Source organism: Vombatus ursinus, unplaced genomic scaffold (genome assembly GCF_900497805.2).
Source record: "Vombatus ursinus unplaced genomic scaffold, bare-nosed wombat genome assembly UNPS02011014.1, whole genome shotgun sequence".
Lineage (NCBI taxonomy): Eukaryota > Metazoa > Chordata > Mammalia > Diprotodontia > Vombatidae > Vombatus > Vombatus ursinus.
The window spans coordinates 2,820,920-2,838,866 of NW_020950792.1; the positions used below are offsets into that span (position 1 = coordinate 2,820,920).

The window sequence follows — 17,947 nt, forward strand, 5'->3', positions numbered from 1 at the left end:
CAAGGAAGAAATTTTCTGTCAGACCTTTGGGTAGGGAAAGAGTTTATGGTCAAACAAGGAATAGAGAGGAGCATAGAAGGTAAAATGAATAGTTTTGGTTCCATAACTTTTTTGCAATTAATTTTTTATTTTTATTTAATTTTTTCCAATTACAAAACAAATAAACAAAAAATTTTAGCATCCGGTTTTTAAAATTGAGTTTTAAACTCCCTCCTTCCCTCCTATCCCTCCCCCCTTCTGGAGAAGACAAGCAGTTTGATATAGATTATACATGTGCAGTCATGCAAAACATTTCCATATTAGCCATGTTGCAAAAGGAAACAGACCAAAAATCAAGATTAATAAAGAAGGTTTAAAAAAGTATACTTCAATCTGCATTCAGACTCCATCAATTCTTTCTTGGGAGGTGAGTAACATTTTTTATCATAAGTCCTTTGGAATTGTTTTGAATCATTGTATTGCTGAGAAACTTGCTGTAAAACTTTCCACCAAGTTTCCTGCTTCCCTTTTAGTCTTGGCCACATTGGTTTTGTTTGTGCAAAACCTTTTAAATTTGATGTAGTCAAATTACCCATTTTACAACCCATAATACTCTCTATCTCTTACTTGTTCATAAATTCTTCCCTTATCCATATATCCCATAGGTAAAATATTCCAAGCTCTCTTAATTGGTTTATGATATCATCCTAAATCATGTCTAAATCATGTATTCATTTTGACCTTATCTTGGTATATAGTGTGAGATGTTTTTGCCAAATTTCTTTCTAGTTTTCCCAGCAATTTTTGTCAAATAGCGATTTCTTGTCCCAAAATCTTGGATCTAAACATTAGATTACTATGGTCGTTTACTACTGTGTTTTGCATACCTAATTTATTTCACTGATCCAACCCTCTATTTCTTAGCCAGTACAAAACTAGTTACATAAAATTAACAAAAAAAGGGTTTGTTTGGTTTTTTTTGCACATACAAAATTAATGAAGCTAAAATAAGAAAGGAAATAGTTAACTGGAGAAAAATATCTTTGAAGCAAGTTTCTCTGATCAAGGTCTTATTTCCTAAATATAAAGAATAGATTAAAATTTATGAGGCCAAGAGTGATTTTCTAAACAATAAATGGTCAAAAGATATGAAAAGCAGTTTTCAAAGGAAGAAATCCAAACTATCAACAGCCATATGAAAAATATTCCACATAGTTAATAAGTAAAGATAAATTAAAGCTCCACATCATAACCATTAGATTGGCAAAGATGATAAAAAAGAAAACGACAAATGTTGTGGGGGGCTGTGGAAGAATAGGCACATTAATGCAGTATTAATAGTAATTGTGAATCAGTATAGCATCCTGGAAAGCAATTTCAAACTGTCTAAATACATCTATGTTTGTGGTATGTATGTGGTACACACTCGTTGACCTAGTAATACCACTACTAGGGCTATACCCCAAGGAGATCAAAGCAAGTGGAAAAGACCCACATATTAAAAAAAGATATTTATATACCTCTTTTTTTGAGGTAGCAAAAACCTGGAAAACTGATGGGGATGCCTATCAATTGGAGAATAACTGAACAAATTGTTATCTGAATATAATGGAGTATTACTAAAGTGTAAGAAATGATAAAAGAGATGGTTTCAGACAAACCTGGTAATATTTGTATGAATGGAGGAAAAGGAAAATGAGCAGAATCAGGAGCCCAGTTTATACAATAACAACATCTTAAAGACAAACACCTTTGACAGACTATAGAACTCTGATTAGTGCAATGATCAGCTATGATTCCAGAGGACCAATGATGCACTATGCTCTTCATCTCTTGACAGAGGGATGATGGACTCAAGATGTAGAACGAGACATATGTTTTTGGACACAGCCAAAATGGGATTTTGTTTTGCTGGACTTTCCAGATTTGTTATATAAGGGTTTTTTTTCTTTTTTCTTTTTGGCGGGGGAGGGGGAAGGTAGGAATGTGGAGGTGAGAGGGAAGGGAAATAAATTCTGGTTAATTGAAAAATAAAAGTTATACATACAAAAAATTGGAAGGTTAGTTCCTAATCCTCTAGGTATGTATAGCAACAAATATACTGCAGGAGGGATTCCTACTTTTATTTATAGGTTGGACACTAGTTGACTTTCAAGGTTCTTTTCCAACTCTGACATTTTGTGATTCTATGATTTTAAAATACTTGAACTCCACATTTACATTTTAGCCCATCTGAGAAGCTATGTGGTGTGGTGATAATGCCTTGGATTGAGACTCAGGAGATGCTTGTGTTCACATCAAGCCTCTGAGAAATACTAACTGTAAGACCATGGGCAAGTCTCCGTTTTCCCATTTATAAAATACCTGTTTTGTTGCTGTGAAGGTCAAATGAAGCAAGGCACTTTGCAAACCCTTAAGTACTGTTTTACTAGCAACAATTATTTTCTAACTGCCTCAAAAGGTCATTCCTGAATCCCCAAATACTTATTTTTTGGGAGAAGGGGTACTTTTGCCATAGATGAAGATGTTTCCTCTGTGTAGGCATCAAGATCACAGGTAATAAACTTTTATTGTGAGAAAAGCTCATAAGTGGTCTCCCCCTTACCCCCTGCCCAGCCCCAATTCATGGTCTTTTCTATAACTTAACATTTCTATGGCTTCTAATCTATTTTTTAAAAAATCACAGCTTGGATGACTACAACCGCCGGGTCACCCTGTGTAATGGGACAAATGAAGGTCTGCTGAGAAGGAATCAATTAGGAAGAACTAAAGAGCAGTTGCCCACCATAGAAGATGTCCAGGCCTGCCTTTCTCTTGAGAAGTTTGACAATCCTCCTTTCTTCCAGAATTCTAGCTTCAGTTTTAGGTTTGTGCTCTCACCTTTGCTCGAATGGTGTTTTATACCATCTGGAGATTTTCATTCTCCTGGTTGTTGGGAATAGCAGTTAAGGGATTAAAGCTAAACAAAGGTTAGAAAGAAATCTAGTGTTGGAGTGCATGAGGGTGTTTAACATGATGAGCGGCAGGGCTGGGTGAGAAGAGGGAATAATGGAAACCTTTAATCAGTTATATAAAGCCGTCATTTAGAAGTACACTGATGTTCTCTCCTTGGTATTAGAGTTTTAACTACTATCTGGACAGACTGTCTGAAGTAATTTTATCATGCTCTTTTTTCTTCTATTCATTTATCGGTAAGGTATTAAGGGTCAGGGTACCCCCATAAAGGACAAGATTTATAAACTTTGGGAATTAGTCCAGAGACCATGCTATTTTATGTGTAAATGACCAAAATGTTTTACCTGTCTTATGTCCATGTTGTTGGAGTTTGATCAGTCAAATGAGTCTTTTAGCATAAATTCCATTCAAGCTATAATATAACAATGTCACTAGTCATGTAATATTCAGAGATGCATTGATTTTTTCCACAATGACAGAAAGTCTGATGAATTATTAGAATGATGTATGTGATTATTAAAAGGAAGGCAAAACAGAAAGGTGGCTAGAACTGTGGATTGTAGATGGAGTTTGAGGGCATCCCTTTTCATCATTTGTTCATTCAGCAAACATTTATTAAGCACCACTGATCTAGGTGAGAAGATACAAAGTTTTCATAAGATAGAGTCCTTGCTCTCATAAAGCTTATAGTTTAGTAGCATATTGATTTCTCTACTTCCTTGTAAGTAGGTACTCTGGTCCAGAGGAGAGTATAAACTAACATTTTAAGGTTTGAAAGTGAAGGTATTTGGTAGGGGTAGAGCTGAGGCTAAGAGCCTGAGCTTACAATGGGGAAAGGCCAAAGAGTAGGAACAAGGCCAATGTCAGGAGTGAGACTAAAGAATGAGATGTCAATTAGTTAAAGATATAAGAATAGGTCAAGGTCCAAGTTAAAGCATTTTCATCTAAGCAGTCAACATCACACTTCTTTATCAAGTGTTCACTATGTTCAAGATTCTGGGCCAGGTGTTAGTGATGTAGAATTTATAATTTAAAGGGGGAATACAGAATATAGTCAGTAAGTCAGTCAATGAACATTTATTAAGTGACTAGTTATGTTTTAGGCACTGTGCTAAGCATTTGGGATACAAAGAAAAGCAAAAAACAAAAAGCAAAACTAAAAGCAACCCTTTCCCCAATTTTCCCCCCAAACCCATCCCTGTTCTGTTTTGAGTTGCTCTCAGTATAATGGAGAAGACAACAGGCAAACAATTTTATACAAACAAGATGTATAAAGGATAAATTGGAACTAGTCTCAGAAGGAAGGGACTAAGATTAAGGAAGTCTGAGAAAAACTTCTTGCAGAAGATAGAACTTTAGTTGAGACTTGAAGGAAGCCAGGGAAGCCAGAAGGTAGATTTGAGGAGCGAGAGAATTCCAGGCATGGGGGACAGTCAGCAAAAATGCCTGGAGTGAGGAGAATATCTTGTGCTAGGAATAGTGAGGAGACAAGTTCCACTGAATTCCAGAGTATATGGAGGGGAGTAAGATGTAGGAAGACTGGAAAGATACAAAGGAGTCAAGATGTGAAGGGCATTGAAAGCCAAATGGAGGATTTGATATTTGATTCTGGAGGTAGATAGGGAGCTATAAGAGTTTATTGATGGACTGACACAATTAGACCTATGCTTAAGGAATATAATTTTAATAGCTGAGTAGAGAATAGACTGGAGTGGAGAGGGATAAGGCAGAAGGTCAACAAGAAGGCTACCAAAGTGGTCCAGGTGTGAGATGATGAGGACCTGCATTGGAGTGGTTGAAGTATCACATGAGAGAAGTGGGTATATATGAAAGATGTTAGTATGTTATAAAGGTGGGTTATGACAAAAACAAGCATTATGGTAGTGTTAGAGATAGAGATAGAGATCTGGTCCTGGGTTAGTGATAGAGATCTGGTCCTGGGTAAGTAAGTTAGAAATGGGTTTCAATCTTGCCCCTCATACGTATTAGCCTTGGATATATCGCTTAATCTTGCAGCATCCAAGGAACTCTCAAAGCCTAGAAGTTGCGGAAGAGTTGAGGTACATGGATAGAAGGAGCTTTCTTACTTAGTCCACAGGCGTGGATTACTCTCTCCCACTCCTCCCCTAGGTTCCATCTCCTTTATCAAATCCTTATAGGGCATTCATGTATAAAACAGACATGGAAGACAATTTCAATATATTTTTCCAAGGAGAGAATCAGGCCAAGACCTCTAGGTAAATTTGAAGGAAGAGGGGCAGCTAGTGATAGGAGAAAGCTTTTGTTAGTAGTCCTTTTACTGGGTCCTGTTTACTGCCTAGAGCTATTCTAAGCCCTGACACTAGACTGAAGTGGAGATAACTAGCAGGTCACAGCTCTCTGTCAGTCTCAGTTTATTTGGTACGGAGGTGTTATTATTATTATTTTTAATCCATAGGCTCAGAGGATGGAAAAATTCTGAAAAACTAGCTATGTGTCAAGGATTCAGTATGTGTTGATAACCAGGAAAAAATGTGACCAAGATAAGGAGAAATCAGGGAACCAATATAAGGAGAAGTTGGAGAAGTAAGAATATAGGGAAGTCAGAAGACATTTCTTTTTAGGAAAACTCTTGAGCTAAGCCCTAAGGAAATGGAACCTACCTGTGAAAAGGAACTTGAGGCCACTTGGATGACAAAGTGGTGCTTGATGACAAAATGGGGGTTTGGCAGCTGTTCCAGTAAAACTAACCTTGCAATAGCCTCCCTTGCCATGGGACTGGATGGAGTCCCAAAGGAAAGTGTAGGAAGAAGAAGAGAGGGTTGAAGACTGAGTCTTAGGGGACTCTTACACTTGGTAGAGGTGGTGGTGGTGGTGGTGAAAGATAGGATGAATTATCTAAGAAAATTAGGGAGCATTCATACCCATAGGAGGAAAGCTAACAGAGTACAGTGTCACTGAATTCAAAGTAGGAAAGAGAATAATAAACAGTATTCAATATTACAGAAGGGTGAAAGAGAATGAAGACGGAGAAAAGGTCATGGATTTGGCAGTCAAGAGAACATGAAGATTTTGGAAGGAACAGTTTTGGTAGAGGGGCAGGCTCAGAAGCAACACTTGAAAATTGGGAAATTGTGTGCACTCTGTGACCTTCCTTTGGAGACACTTAGTCTGTACTGCAACATATGGACTTTGAATCACCATAAAATAGATACGTGTTGCTAATAGCAAAATTTCCTGGAATTAGGCATATGTGGAATATTAAAGGTAATATTAAAAAAGTGCCCCTTATTGTGACTTGCCAACTTTTCCCCTTAGTCTTACTAGGTAGGTAATATAGTACTGTATTTGGAGACAAAAAGATCTGAATTTAGATCCTACCTCAGCTGTGTGATCCTGGACAAATCATTTTAAACTCTCAGCCTCAGTTTCTTAATTTGTAAAATGGCAAACCACTCCAGTATTTTTTTTTTAGGCAATTGGGGTTAAGTGACTTGCCCAGGGTCACACAGCTATTTGGGTTGGACTCAGTGGTTTCTAAGATCCCCTCCAGCTCTAACGCTCTGGTCCTGTGTTTCATCCTAGTCAACTGCTTGCCTTGATTACCTCTATTCAAACCCTCAGAATAGGGAAGTAGGTTTTTAAAATATATATATATATATATAAGGTTTTGGTTACAGTGCTTCCATACTTGAAGGGATCTGTGATCTCATTGGTGTAACTACTTTCTCCAGTGGCAGAGATAATAACTCAACCATGCCTTCTTATCTTGTATAATTGTCAACTGTACCCTTCCATAAATTCTCTATAGAGAATTTGTACACCAAGAATTCACTGCACTGCAGTTCCTTTTCTGATTATTTTTAAGGCAATTAGGGTTAAGTGACTTGCCCAGGGTCACACAGCTAGTAAGTGTCAAGTGTTTGGTCTGAGGCTGGATTTGAACTCAGGTCCTCCTGACATCAGGACTGGTGCTCTATCCACTGTGTCACCTAGCCACCCCCCTTTTCTGATTTTTTAAAAGAGCATTTTGTGGATACCAGTGTATGACAGCAAATGTGCTGGGTTGGGTTGGTTTTTTCAATGCTGAAAATAGGTTCTCATACTAGGATTTCTGTTCAATTGAGCAGGTGCAGAATTGAGCAGTGACCAGGAAGGAAAGATGACTCTCAAATTTTAGATCTAGGTGACTGGGAGGATAGTGGTTATAGAAGTTGGGAGAAAGAGGACAATTTGGCGAGGTGGGAAGATGTCTTTGAGCTTCACTTTTCTCATCTATAACCCTCTCCTCACACCAAGGAATTCACTTTTTAAAAATGGGGGCTAATGTCAAGCCTATTAAATATGCTCATTACATATGACTCCTTTAGTCTCCAATTTAGTAGAATATCACTATTGGAGAGTACAAAAAAGATCTTTTGAAAATATCTATGGATATCATGGGACAATTAGTGGTTTTGAATAGAATGCTGGGTCTGGACTCAGGCTCAGACTCATCTTCCTGAGTTCAAATCTGGCCTCAGACACTTACTAGCTACATGACTCTGGGCAAGTCACTTAACCCTGTTTGCCTCAATTTCTTCATGTGTAAAATGATCTGGAGAAGGTAATGGCAAACCACTCCAGTATTTTTTTTTTTTTAGGCAATTGGGGTTAAGTGACTTGCCCAGGGTCACACAGCTAGTAAGTGTCTAGTGTTTGGTCTGAGGCTGGATTTGAACTCAGGTCCTCCTGACTTCAGGGCTGGTGCTCTATCCACTGCGCCACCTAGCTGCCCCACCACTCCAGTATCTTTGCCAAGAAAATCCCAAATAGGGTCATGAAGAGTCAGACACAACTGAAACAACTGAACAATAACAACAAAATGGATATCATATTTCATATTTCTCTTATGCAGGAATGCCCTGGAAGGATTTGATAAAGCAGATGGAACCTTTGATTCAACAGCAACAAGCCTTCATAACTTGGTTCATGCTTTCCTGAATGGCACTAGTGCTTTGCCCCATTCTGCTGCAAATGACCCCATTTTTGTGGTATGTCCTTTTTAAAGACTGATAGGAGATAAAGATGCCTCGAAGGCAAGTTTTTCTTTTCCTTGAGAATTAAAAAAAATTATATCAAGATTTGGCAGGTAAGTACTATTTAATCTAAGAGCAACTTTTTGGTTCATGTAATGTGTACAAGTGTTAACATCGTTCCACAGCAGAAGCTGCTCTAAATAAGTATCTCAGTGTCCTTGCCTCAGTAGAGAGCATCTTGATAGTTACACCGTAAATTTTAGGTTGCAAAAAAGTTCATCCTTACTTAGAGATTTGTTTGGTTTTGAAAATGTGCTCAGTGGGACAATGTCCTGAGACAAAGTAGTAAGTTGGCTGAAGGTCTCATAACCATGTTATTCCAATGATCCTCAGTCAATAGCTAATCAATACAAAGTCTGTTGAGAAGCATTAAATAACATAAAAATCAATGTTTCAGCAGTGAACCTCGACTCTATCTCTGCTTTATAGATAGTTACTTATCTCACCATAAATTATCTTCAGACTATCGGTCTTCATGGCTGTACATCTTTGGTAGATGGTTTCAAAGCAATAATGAAAAAAAATTTCATCCCTGATCTTTTCTTAGGCTACCCCTATTGTAAGACTATTTTCTTGCACAGATACATCCAGACACATTGTAGCAACAACTGGCCCATTTGCCCCTTCAGTATGTCACCAGTCATAGTATCTGTGTTGAAAGACTGCATAATGATGTAGTAGAGTCAGACTCAGAGTCAAAAAAGCTCTAGGTTCAAGTCCTTTGACCCATACCCTCTCTGTGACCCTAGCAAGTCACTTAACCTCTTAGTGTCCTAGGAGATTTCCTACGGCTATAGGTGGAAGAACTGTTGCCAAACTACATTGGTAGAAGGGATTTCCTCACTAAGAACCCATGATAAAATTGAAATTAAAGAATTTTTGTGTGTTGTGTTTTGTGTGTGTGTGTGTGTGTGTGGGTGGGTGGGTGGGTGAGAGAGAGAGAGAGAGAGAGAGAGAGAGAGAGAGAGAGAGAAGGGGATTTAACAATTGGTTAAGGAGACTACCAACGTCCCAACAAACGCCTTCTTGTTGAAAACCCTGAAGACTCTGCACAATGCTTGGAAAACTCCACTACACTCAGAAATGCTCCCTTTGTGGAGGGGAGAGATTGAGCTACTAACCATTATATTTATGTAAACTTTATTATCTAGTGGCTGTGGCAATTTAATCTACCTTCTATTCATCAGCTTTGTTAGAGACACCAATTGTTAGTAAATATCAGCCAAACTCTTGCTTTAATTTCTTTCAATTTGCCCCCAGCTGTAGCTTTCTCTTCAGCAATTAGTGAGCCACTCACTTTAGATACTATGGGATGCTTGTACAAAGGATTGGAGATTGTGTAGAGGATTGATAGTGTACTCAGACATCGTTTACAATTAACCTCTATGTGGCCACACTTATGTCAACTTGTAATTCTTTGTAAGCCTATTCCCTCAGTCAAAAAACAATTGGGACTTGCCATATGTGGAGGCTCCCCCAAATTCAAAATTGCTATCTGCTTGGTAACCAAGTATTATAATGGGGTGCGGGAAGAATCAACTAGAAAAATCAGAAGGAGTTTGGGCTACACAAACTTTAGTCCAGGGTACTACTGCCTTATAAGGTGACTTTAGAGAAAAGATTACTTTGAGACAGCACTGAGTGACAGGGGAGATATGTGAAAGACGTCAGAATGATAGTCAATTAGGTAATCCCTGTGTTAGGACTAATGTGCATAATAGGAATAACTTCATAATAGTTATATGGCAAAATTCTCACCCAATGCTCTTTCTAGAAGGCAGGTTTATCTAGGTAGAAAATTTACTTCTATAATTTTAAAATATGGAATGATCAGAGCTGCTGTATTTGAAGTCAGAAGTTTTGGATTCAAATCCCTACTCTGATACTGAATAGCAAATAAGATGGTATTAAAAATGTAGTTGTCCTTGACTTTCTGACCCAGCAACATCATTTCTGAATCTTTGCTGTTCTCTGTGCTTCAGACTTCAAGTATTTGGCAGCACTGCTCAACATAAAAGACTTCCTCAGGAAAACATGCAATGTAGGGAAATATAAATACAAATACGAAGGGAAAAAGTACCCAGGATACTAGATCACACAGCACGTATTCTACTCAGCTTCCTAACTGATCTTCCTAAAGCACAGACCTGACCATGCCTCCCCTATCCCCTGCCCCCCTTTAATAAACTCTAGTAGCTGCCAGAATCAAAAATAAAATCCTGTTTGGCCTTGAAAACGCTTCACAGCTTGGCTCCTTCCTCTCTTTCCAGACTTCTTATACATTACTCCCCTCTATATACTCTGTGATTCAGGGACATTAGTTTCCTTGGTGTTCCTCGAACAACACACTCCATCTGTCAAGTCTGGGCATTTTTGCTAACTGGATTCCATGCCTGGAACTCTCTCCTTTCTTAACTCCACCTTCTAGCCTCCCTGGTTTCCTTTAGGTCTCAAGTAAAGTCCCATCTTCTGCAAGAAGATCCCAATCCTACTTAATCTCAGTGCCTTCCTTCTGAGATTATCTCCAGTTTATCCCGAATACATCTTGTTTGTTGATAATTGTTTGCAGGTCATCTCTGCTATTAGCCTGTAAACTCCTTGAGAGCAGGAACTGATTTTTGCCTTTCTTTGTATCTCCAGTGCTTAGCACAGTGCCTGAAACATAGTGGCAACCTAATAAATGCTTATCTACTAAGAAGTTTCACTCAGGTCACTTACTCTACCTCCTTCCACTAATAATAAATTTTAACAATATATTATATTATAATAATATATAAATAAATAATAATTTATATGGCACTTTAAGATTTGAAAAGTTTCTTTACAAATATTATCTCATTTTATTCTCACAACAACCCTTGGAGGTAGGTGCTATATTATCCCCATTTTGCATATGAGGAAACTGAGACAGTCAGAGGTTAATTGACTTGCCCAGGGTCACACAGCTATTAAGTGTCTGGGGCATGATTTGAATTCAGGTTTTCAAGATTTTAAGTCCTATATTCTCTCCACCGTGCCACCCAGCTGCCTGATATTACAAAATGGATCATTCTGTAACTTCTACATAATGGGCCAGCCAGGACAGCAGCCCCAAGACCAATGCTCTATCAGCTTTGTTATGCTGCCAGCAAATGGCCTCAGAAATGGGTGCCTTCATTAGAGTCATTGGCCATAGTTGCTGCTTTCCTGCTATCACAGATTGCAAGGTCATGTGATGTAGTGAAAAGAGTATAGGATGTGAAGTCAGAAGACCTGGATTTGAACCCTGGATCTGCTACTTGCCCTTTGGGTGACATTGGGAAACTATTTAACCTCCCTTGTCCTCATCTACAAACTGAGGGGTTAATTAGATGACCTTTAGCTTTAAATCCATAATTCTACGATCGACAGTTCTACCACCCTGGGTGTGATAGCCCTTCTTGGGCTTTCCTTGGCCAAAGGGTTAAAAAAGATTTTGAATTTGTGTCATAAAAGTGAACTGTTTCAGCACGTTTCAGGTAAGAAAAAGTGGAGAAGTCATGTTAAAGAATATTTTGCATGTCCTTCAATGTTAGCACTACTGGTATGCTAATTTTAAATGTTCTATGAGAATTTTTTAAAGGAAGAATCCCACTCCAACTTTCTCTTATGTATATTTATTTATGTATATGTTTTCTTGCTCATGAGAAGGAAAACACTTTGCATCCTCAACACTTAGCACAGTGCCTGGAATGTAGTAAGTACTCAATGAATGCTTATTGATTGCTAGATTGATTAATTTCATATAACAAAGCTTGGAGATGGGTTTGGAAAAGGCTAGCACTGAATATTGCGTTCAACTTTGTGGCAGGTCCTTCATTCCTTTACTGATGCCATTTTCGATGAATGGATGAAACGCTTCAATCCAACTATCAATGCCTGGCCTCCAGAGCTAGCACCCATTGGTCACAATCGGATGTATAACATGGTCCCTTTCTTCCCTCCTGTGACAAATGAGGAGTTCTTCTTAACTGCAGACCAACTTGGCTATGATTATGCTATTAACTTGCCAGGTAACCATTATAATTGGTTCATTGTCTGAAGCAACATGCTTTCTTCCTTATCTCTCAGATGAACAGAGGACTATAAATAAGGCATTCAGATTAGATTTAGATTTAGATTTATTGGCTATTCTATTGATTACATTTGCAAGTATTTTGAAATGAAGCTGTAAGATCCTGAATGAGGTAGGTGAATGACTGGTGTTACCATACATTGTGACTACGCTTAACTAAAGCTATGTCTATCTATACAACTGATTTTACTATTGTGACTAAATTAACTGTATAGCTTTTCAGTTTCAAAGGGGAAAAATAGTCAAGCTGGCTGCCTCTATTGACCAATCAATTAAATGAAAATGGTTAATGGGCTGGCACAATGTAGACATGGCCCTAGAGTGTCTTAGAGATAAAATTCATAGAGCTTCTAACCAATCTACCGCTTACTGAAGCAAAGGGAAAGTAAAACAATATAAATAGTCAAGAATAATTAAGTAGATGTTTAAAGATGATATATTTATTTGCAGGTGGCTTTTCCCTAATCTAACCCATTTACTCTTTCCTCATTCTTGACCTAATAGAAGGTCAGAGAGTCAATTTATACCCTCACTTCTGCTACTTTGGCTCAGTGTCAACAGGAGCCATCAGCTCCTGCTTCTGGCTCTATCTAGCCTTTGTTATAGCTTACTATAGCCTATGAAATTCACATTAAATCCTCACCACTTTCTCATGGCATATGTCTCCTGAGATAGTAAAGGAACTCTATTTTATATTTTATTTTGTCTATCTTCTCTCCTGTGTTAAAACTAAGAGGAGCTGTGGTGGGCAGGTAGATGGAGCAGTGGATAAAGCACCAGGCCTGGAGTCACGAAGACTTGAGCTCAAATCCTGTCTCAAATACTTACTAGCTATGTGACCCTGGGCAAGTCACTTAACCCTATTTGCCCCAGTTTCCTCATCTGCAAAATGAGTTGGAAAAGACAAACCACTCTAGCATCTTTGCCAAGAAAACCCCAAATGAGTTCATAAAGATTTGGACATGACTGAAATGACTGAAGAATAACATGATAGGGGAGATGTATTCAGCTCATATTAGTCTTCATTCTAATGTAAGCCCATCTGTAGATTATCTAAAGTGGGGCACAGAATTGAGCTGTGATGGATCCAATAAGCCATTAAGGAATTTATAGTTTGAGCTGAGATAAAACATAAATTCATAAAATGTGAAATAACAGCATTAAGTAATATGTGATTATGTACCATATAGTATAATGCTACATGAATTCAAAGAAGGGAGTCATCAATTAATTCAGGAAGGTTTCACATAGTAGGTGGGCCATGGGGACTAGGTAGAATTTGGAAAAGTTGAAGAGAGAAGAAAGAGAACATTTTAACTTGGAGAAACAATGCAAATAAAAGTACAAGTAGAAGAAAGGTTAATATTAAAGATTCATCACGAAGATTAATGGCAGTTAAGGTTGGATAATCAAGAGGGGTCCAATTATTGAGGGTTTAGAGAACTAGGGAGGAGAGTTTGAGGTTTATGTGGTAGACAATGAGAAGTCACAGTGGGTTCTTGAGGAGAATGATGAGATTACGCTAGTATTTTAGGAAGATTAATTTATCAGCATGGCATAGAACAAGGCACGCTATTAAGTACTGGTCTTAGAGTCAGGGGACCTGGGTTCAAGTTGCAGCATTGACATTAAATTTGCCATTCTGGACAAGCCACTGATCCACTATGAGTCTCAGTTTTCTCATTTATAAAATGGGTATGATACACTACATATCTCATAGGATTCTTGTGAAGATCTTATGATCATGAAATGAGATGATTTACATGTGTGTGTATCTATGCATGTCCAATCTTCGAAAGTGCTTTGTAAATCTTAAAATACTATATATACATATGGAAACACATACATATATGTCAGTATTTATAGAAATATTTATATTGGTATTATAGTAGGGAAAGGCCAAAGACAGGGACACTAACTCAGGGTTGAAGAGCCAGTATGGTGTAGTGGAAAGAAAACTAAACCTGGAGTTAGAACAATCAGGTTCAAACCCCAGCTCAGCCTCTTATTACCTGTGTGATTTTGGGCAAGTGCCTTAACTTTTCTGGGCATCGGTTTCCTTTTCCATAAAGTGAAAAAGTTCAATCATATGGCCTCTAAGATCCTTTCCAATTCTAAATATAGGTTATTATGCAGTAGTCTCATTCAAAAAGGTCCTGAATTAGGTGGTTGTTGTTGGGACCTAGTGTTGGAAGAGATCTTGGGGGTTATCTAGCTCAATACTCTTATTTGAGGAAATTAAGGCCCAGAGAGTTTTTGTGGCTTTAGGGAAAGATAATGAATCCTGCTTTGGAGTTCAAGCTGAGATGTCCAAATGCCCCTTGGTGATACAGTACTGGGACTCAGGAGAGAGATGAAAGTTTGATTTTGTAAAAATGTTTTGAGTTAACATAATAAACATTATGTGAAAGAATAGAATATTACTATCTACCTTCTTCTAGAAAAGTAAGTAGATTTTGACCAATAGTTATGCTGGAATAAATGCGGCATAATGGCTAGTTCTAATTCCGGGCCCTAATTCTTCCTCAGATATTTACCAGCTGTGTGATAACCTAGGTAATTCATTTTGCCTCTCTAATAGTCACTCATTATTTAATGAGAACCTCAGTTTTTTTCATCTGTAAGATTGGGATAATGATAGCCCCCTACCTGTGAGAATCAAAGGAGATAAGTTGTATAAAACACTTTGTAACCCTCAATAAATATGAGCTATCATAATTTGTTGTGTGATCTTGAGCAAGTCATTTGATCTCTGAATCTGTTTCTTCACTGTAAAGTGAAGGAGTTGGGTTTGACCTCTAAAGTTCTAACTCTAGATCTATGATTCTGCAGGCTAGTCAATTTTATTTAAGTAAGCTGTACATAATTGATTTGCAGTTTCATGTGTAATCATCCTTTTTATTATACTATGTTACAGAAGTGCTTGTTTTATTCCAGAAATTAAAAAAATAAAGTAAAAAAGGTAAAAATTAAATGTAAAAAAAACCGGGTTCAATCTTTTTGGTCTTCTGATCTACTATGTAAAACATTAAATACATTAAAGGTGACTTTTTGCTCTCCAGAAAGAAAGAAAGAAAGAAAGAAAGAGAAATCTAATACTTTGGTATATTATGTCACAGAGTACCAATGATTCGTATCAAAAGTGGTTTGTTTCTTTTCTTTCTTGGGGTGTTGAACTGCTAAAAGTCTTTGACCTAACCCACACCTTCATTCTCTGTTTCAGCTTCATTTTCAGTGAAAGCTACCCAGGGCCCGACTATAATCCTGTCAGTTATTGGAGCAGGCCTAGTGGCTTTAGTAGCCTTTTCTATGCTACTAGTTCTCCTTCAGTACAGAAGACAGCGGAAAGGATTTACGCCCCTGATGGAGACCAGATTCAGTAACAGGAAATACACAGAAGAAGCCTAATACTAAAAAATACTTGCTTTTCAATTAAGCCTCAGAAGAAAGAGCCTGGTCAAATTGTAAGGAATTAGCTTGGTTACTGGTTCTGTTGTGACTTTGGTATTGAAAAGATTATTTCCTAGGGAGCTAATTGAATTGTTCTTTCTTTCACTGAGCATATTGTTGGCATAGGTTTTCTTGGTGTGGCAATGTTCCAAAACATAGGGAATACTTAGCTTTTTCTTTGAATAAACTCACAGCTAGAATACTTGGGAAGTTTCTGTTGCTAAATAAAGGTAGAGCTCATGATTTTTATCTCAAGACAATCACTCTCCACACATCTCAATCTTCACCATCACCTGAGAGCATCAAGATATGAAGAGGAGAAAGTCACTTAGAATTTGAAGACCATAGAATTTTAGAGATAGAAGTTAAATTAGTGATTGTGCCCACTTATAAATGGACTTCTGTTCAGCACATATGACTTGGAAGATCTTTCTTCAAGTTGATTCTTCTCCAGAGGACTTGCATTTAATTTTATGTGAAAATTAAAATAAAATTTCAAATTAGATCTTCAAATTGCCATTTTGTTTTTTCAGTGTGGGGACAAAGAGGGAAAGAGAAATTATAACCTCAAACATACAAAGTTACACACAAAACCATGTATACATATATACACACATATAATATTTAAGCTGGCAGTTAGGTTTTCTCCAATTAATTACTTTAATCTTTGGCTTATTTACATCAGAATAATTTCCTGACACACTCCCTACAATCTTGAATCCTTCAATGTAACAAAGAAAAATTTGAGCCAAATCTAACTGACAAAATAATCACATACAACAGTATTTACAATATAATTCCACACCCAATAATCTACCTTTCTAACAAAATAACTCCCAAGCATCTGTCAAAATTATACAGTATTTCTTGAAAGGCAAAGTAATAGAAATAACTTTGTTCAACAACTCTTTGCTTATTACATCAAGGAAGCCATAAAATCGGAATATAAGGGTATCCCTGCCACTGTCAGGGAGGATGTTCACTGCAGAGTGGGATTCCCTATAGAGGGTGAGATGTTTCTGTTTGTAGCTGACACTGTGCTGGTTGCAGCAAGTTCCAGAACATCACAAAGCTTTCCTAATGAGAGCTCACTCAAAAGAGTCCAGTTAGACTGTCCACAGAGGAAAAACCCTTAAAGACAATGAAACTATTATGCAGATGATGTTTGTGATAGAGCTGAGCCATCAGCACTCAAATCTTGGACAGAACCTGTGAATGGATAAAGAACTGAATGAAAGGAAAAGAGAAGTCTGAACTGCTTTTGGAAAATTATCTTTATAATTATCTCAAGCTTTGACTACCACAATCTCTGAGGAACTAAAGTTATAGGTCACTTAAATGCATGCTCAGTATGAATAAACTACAATGAATTGACATAACTTGTATAGATAGCTAGCATCTATACAAGTGTTATCTCATTTGATCTTCACAACATCCCTGGGAAGTGTTTAGTCCTTTCCATCATGTCCAACTCTTTGTGACCCCATTTGGGGTTTTCGTGACAAAGATACTGGAGTGATTTGCCATTTCTCCTCCAGCTTATTTTACAGATGAGGAACTAAGGCAAACAAGGTTAAGTGACTTGCCCAGGGTTGCACTGCCAGTAAGTGTCTGAGGCCAGATTTGAACTCAGGTCTTCCTGACTCTAGGCCTGGTACTCTATCCATTGTACCCTAGTTGGCCCAGGAAGTAGGTGCTATTGTTTCTCCATTTTACAGAAGAACAAACTGAGGCAATTAGAGTGACTTGCCTTGCATCACATAGGTTTCAAGTGTCAAGAGGCTGGGTTAGATCTCATTCACTTTATCTCTCAGAATCTCAGTTTCCTCATCTGGAAAATGAGACCTTTAGACCAGATGGCCCTTGAGGTACATTCCAACTCTAAATTTATGATCCCCTGATCTCCAAGGGACTCAAACAGGGATGCATATGAGCATACCGAGTGTTCAAGGTATAATGCTTTGTCTCTCTTTCCTTGCAGTACCATCCGTAGGGACATTGTGTGCACACCTCCAGCGCACACTGCCACCAAATGAATGACATAATTGACTCTGATCATTCTCTATGAAGACTGGGTGGTGGTTGGGTTCCTAGGTCAGGGAGTCTTTTTCTCCATGTAAATTTATCTATACATCAGACTCTCTGGTTGTGTTTCTTTTTTTCCAAGTCCCTTCCTCTTCCAACCTGTATATATATCGTGTGAATAGGAAAATTCAATCATTTTCACTAGAATCTGGCCCCACTAGATTCTTTCAAATCATCACATGCATCTCTATTGTCCCCTAGTGGCTGAATGTGGGGAAAAAGCTGTGCACAGAACACTGAATCCTTTCATCTAGGGACCTCCTCATTCTCTTGCTATGCCTGTGCATTATTTCAACAAAGGTGGGACTAATTGAGTTAACAATAGCTA

The 17,947-nt window shown here is 37.9% G+C and overlaps 1 protein-coding gene across 3 annotated transcripts in view; it reads left to right on the top strand.

Annotated features, from left to right (window-relative positions):
- The window catches only part of DCT (dopachrome tautomerase), a 48,673-nt gene that overhangs the window by 22,139 nt on the left and 8,587 nt on the right, over positions 1-17,947 (top strand). For 2 of the 3 annotated variants that reach the window (XM_027855696.1, XM_027855698.1), the window contains 4 exons: positions 2,666-2,845; positions 7,811-7,946; positions 11,821-12,022; positions 15,308-15,983. In XM_027855696.1, coding sequence (XP_027711497.1) covers positions 2,666-2,845; positions 7,811-7,946; positions 11,821-12,022; positions 15,308-15,492 — 703 coding nt within the window. In that variant the 3' untranslated portion in view covers positions 15,493-15,983. Of the gene's footprint in view, positions 1-2,665; positions 2,846-7,810; positions 7,947-11,820; positions 12,023-15,307; positions 15,984-17,947 lie in introns of those variants that run through there. The other variant, XM_027855697.1, reaches the window with a different exon arrangement.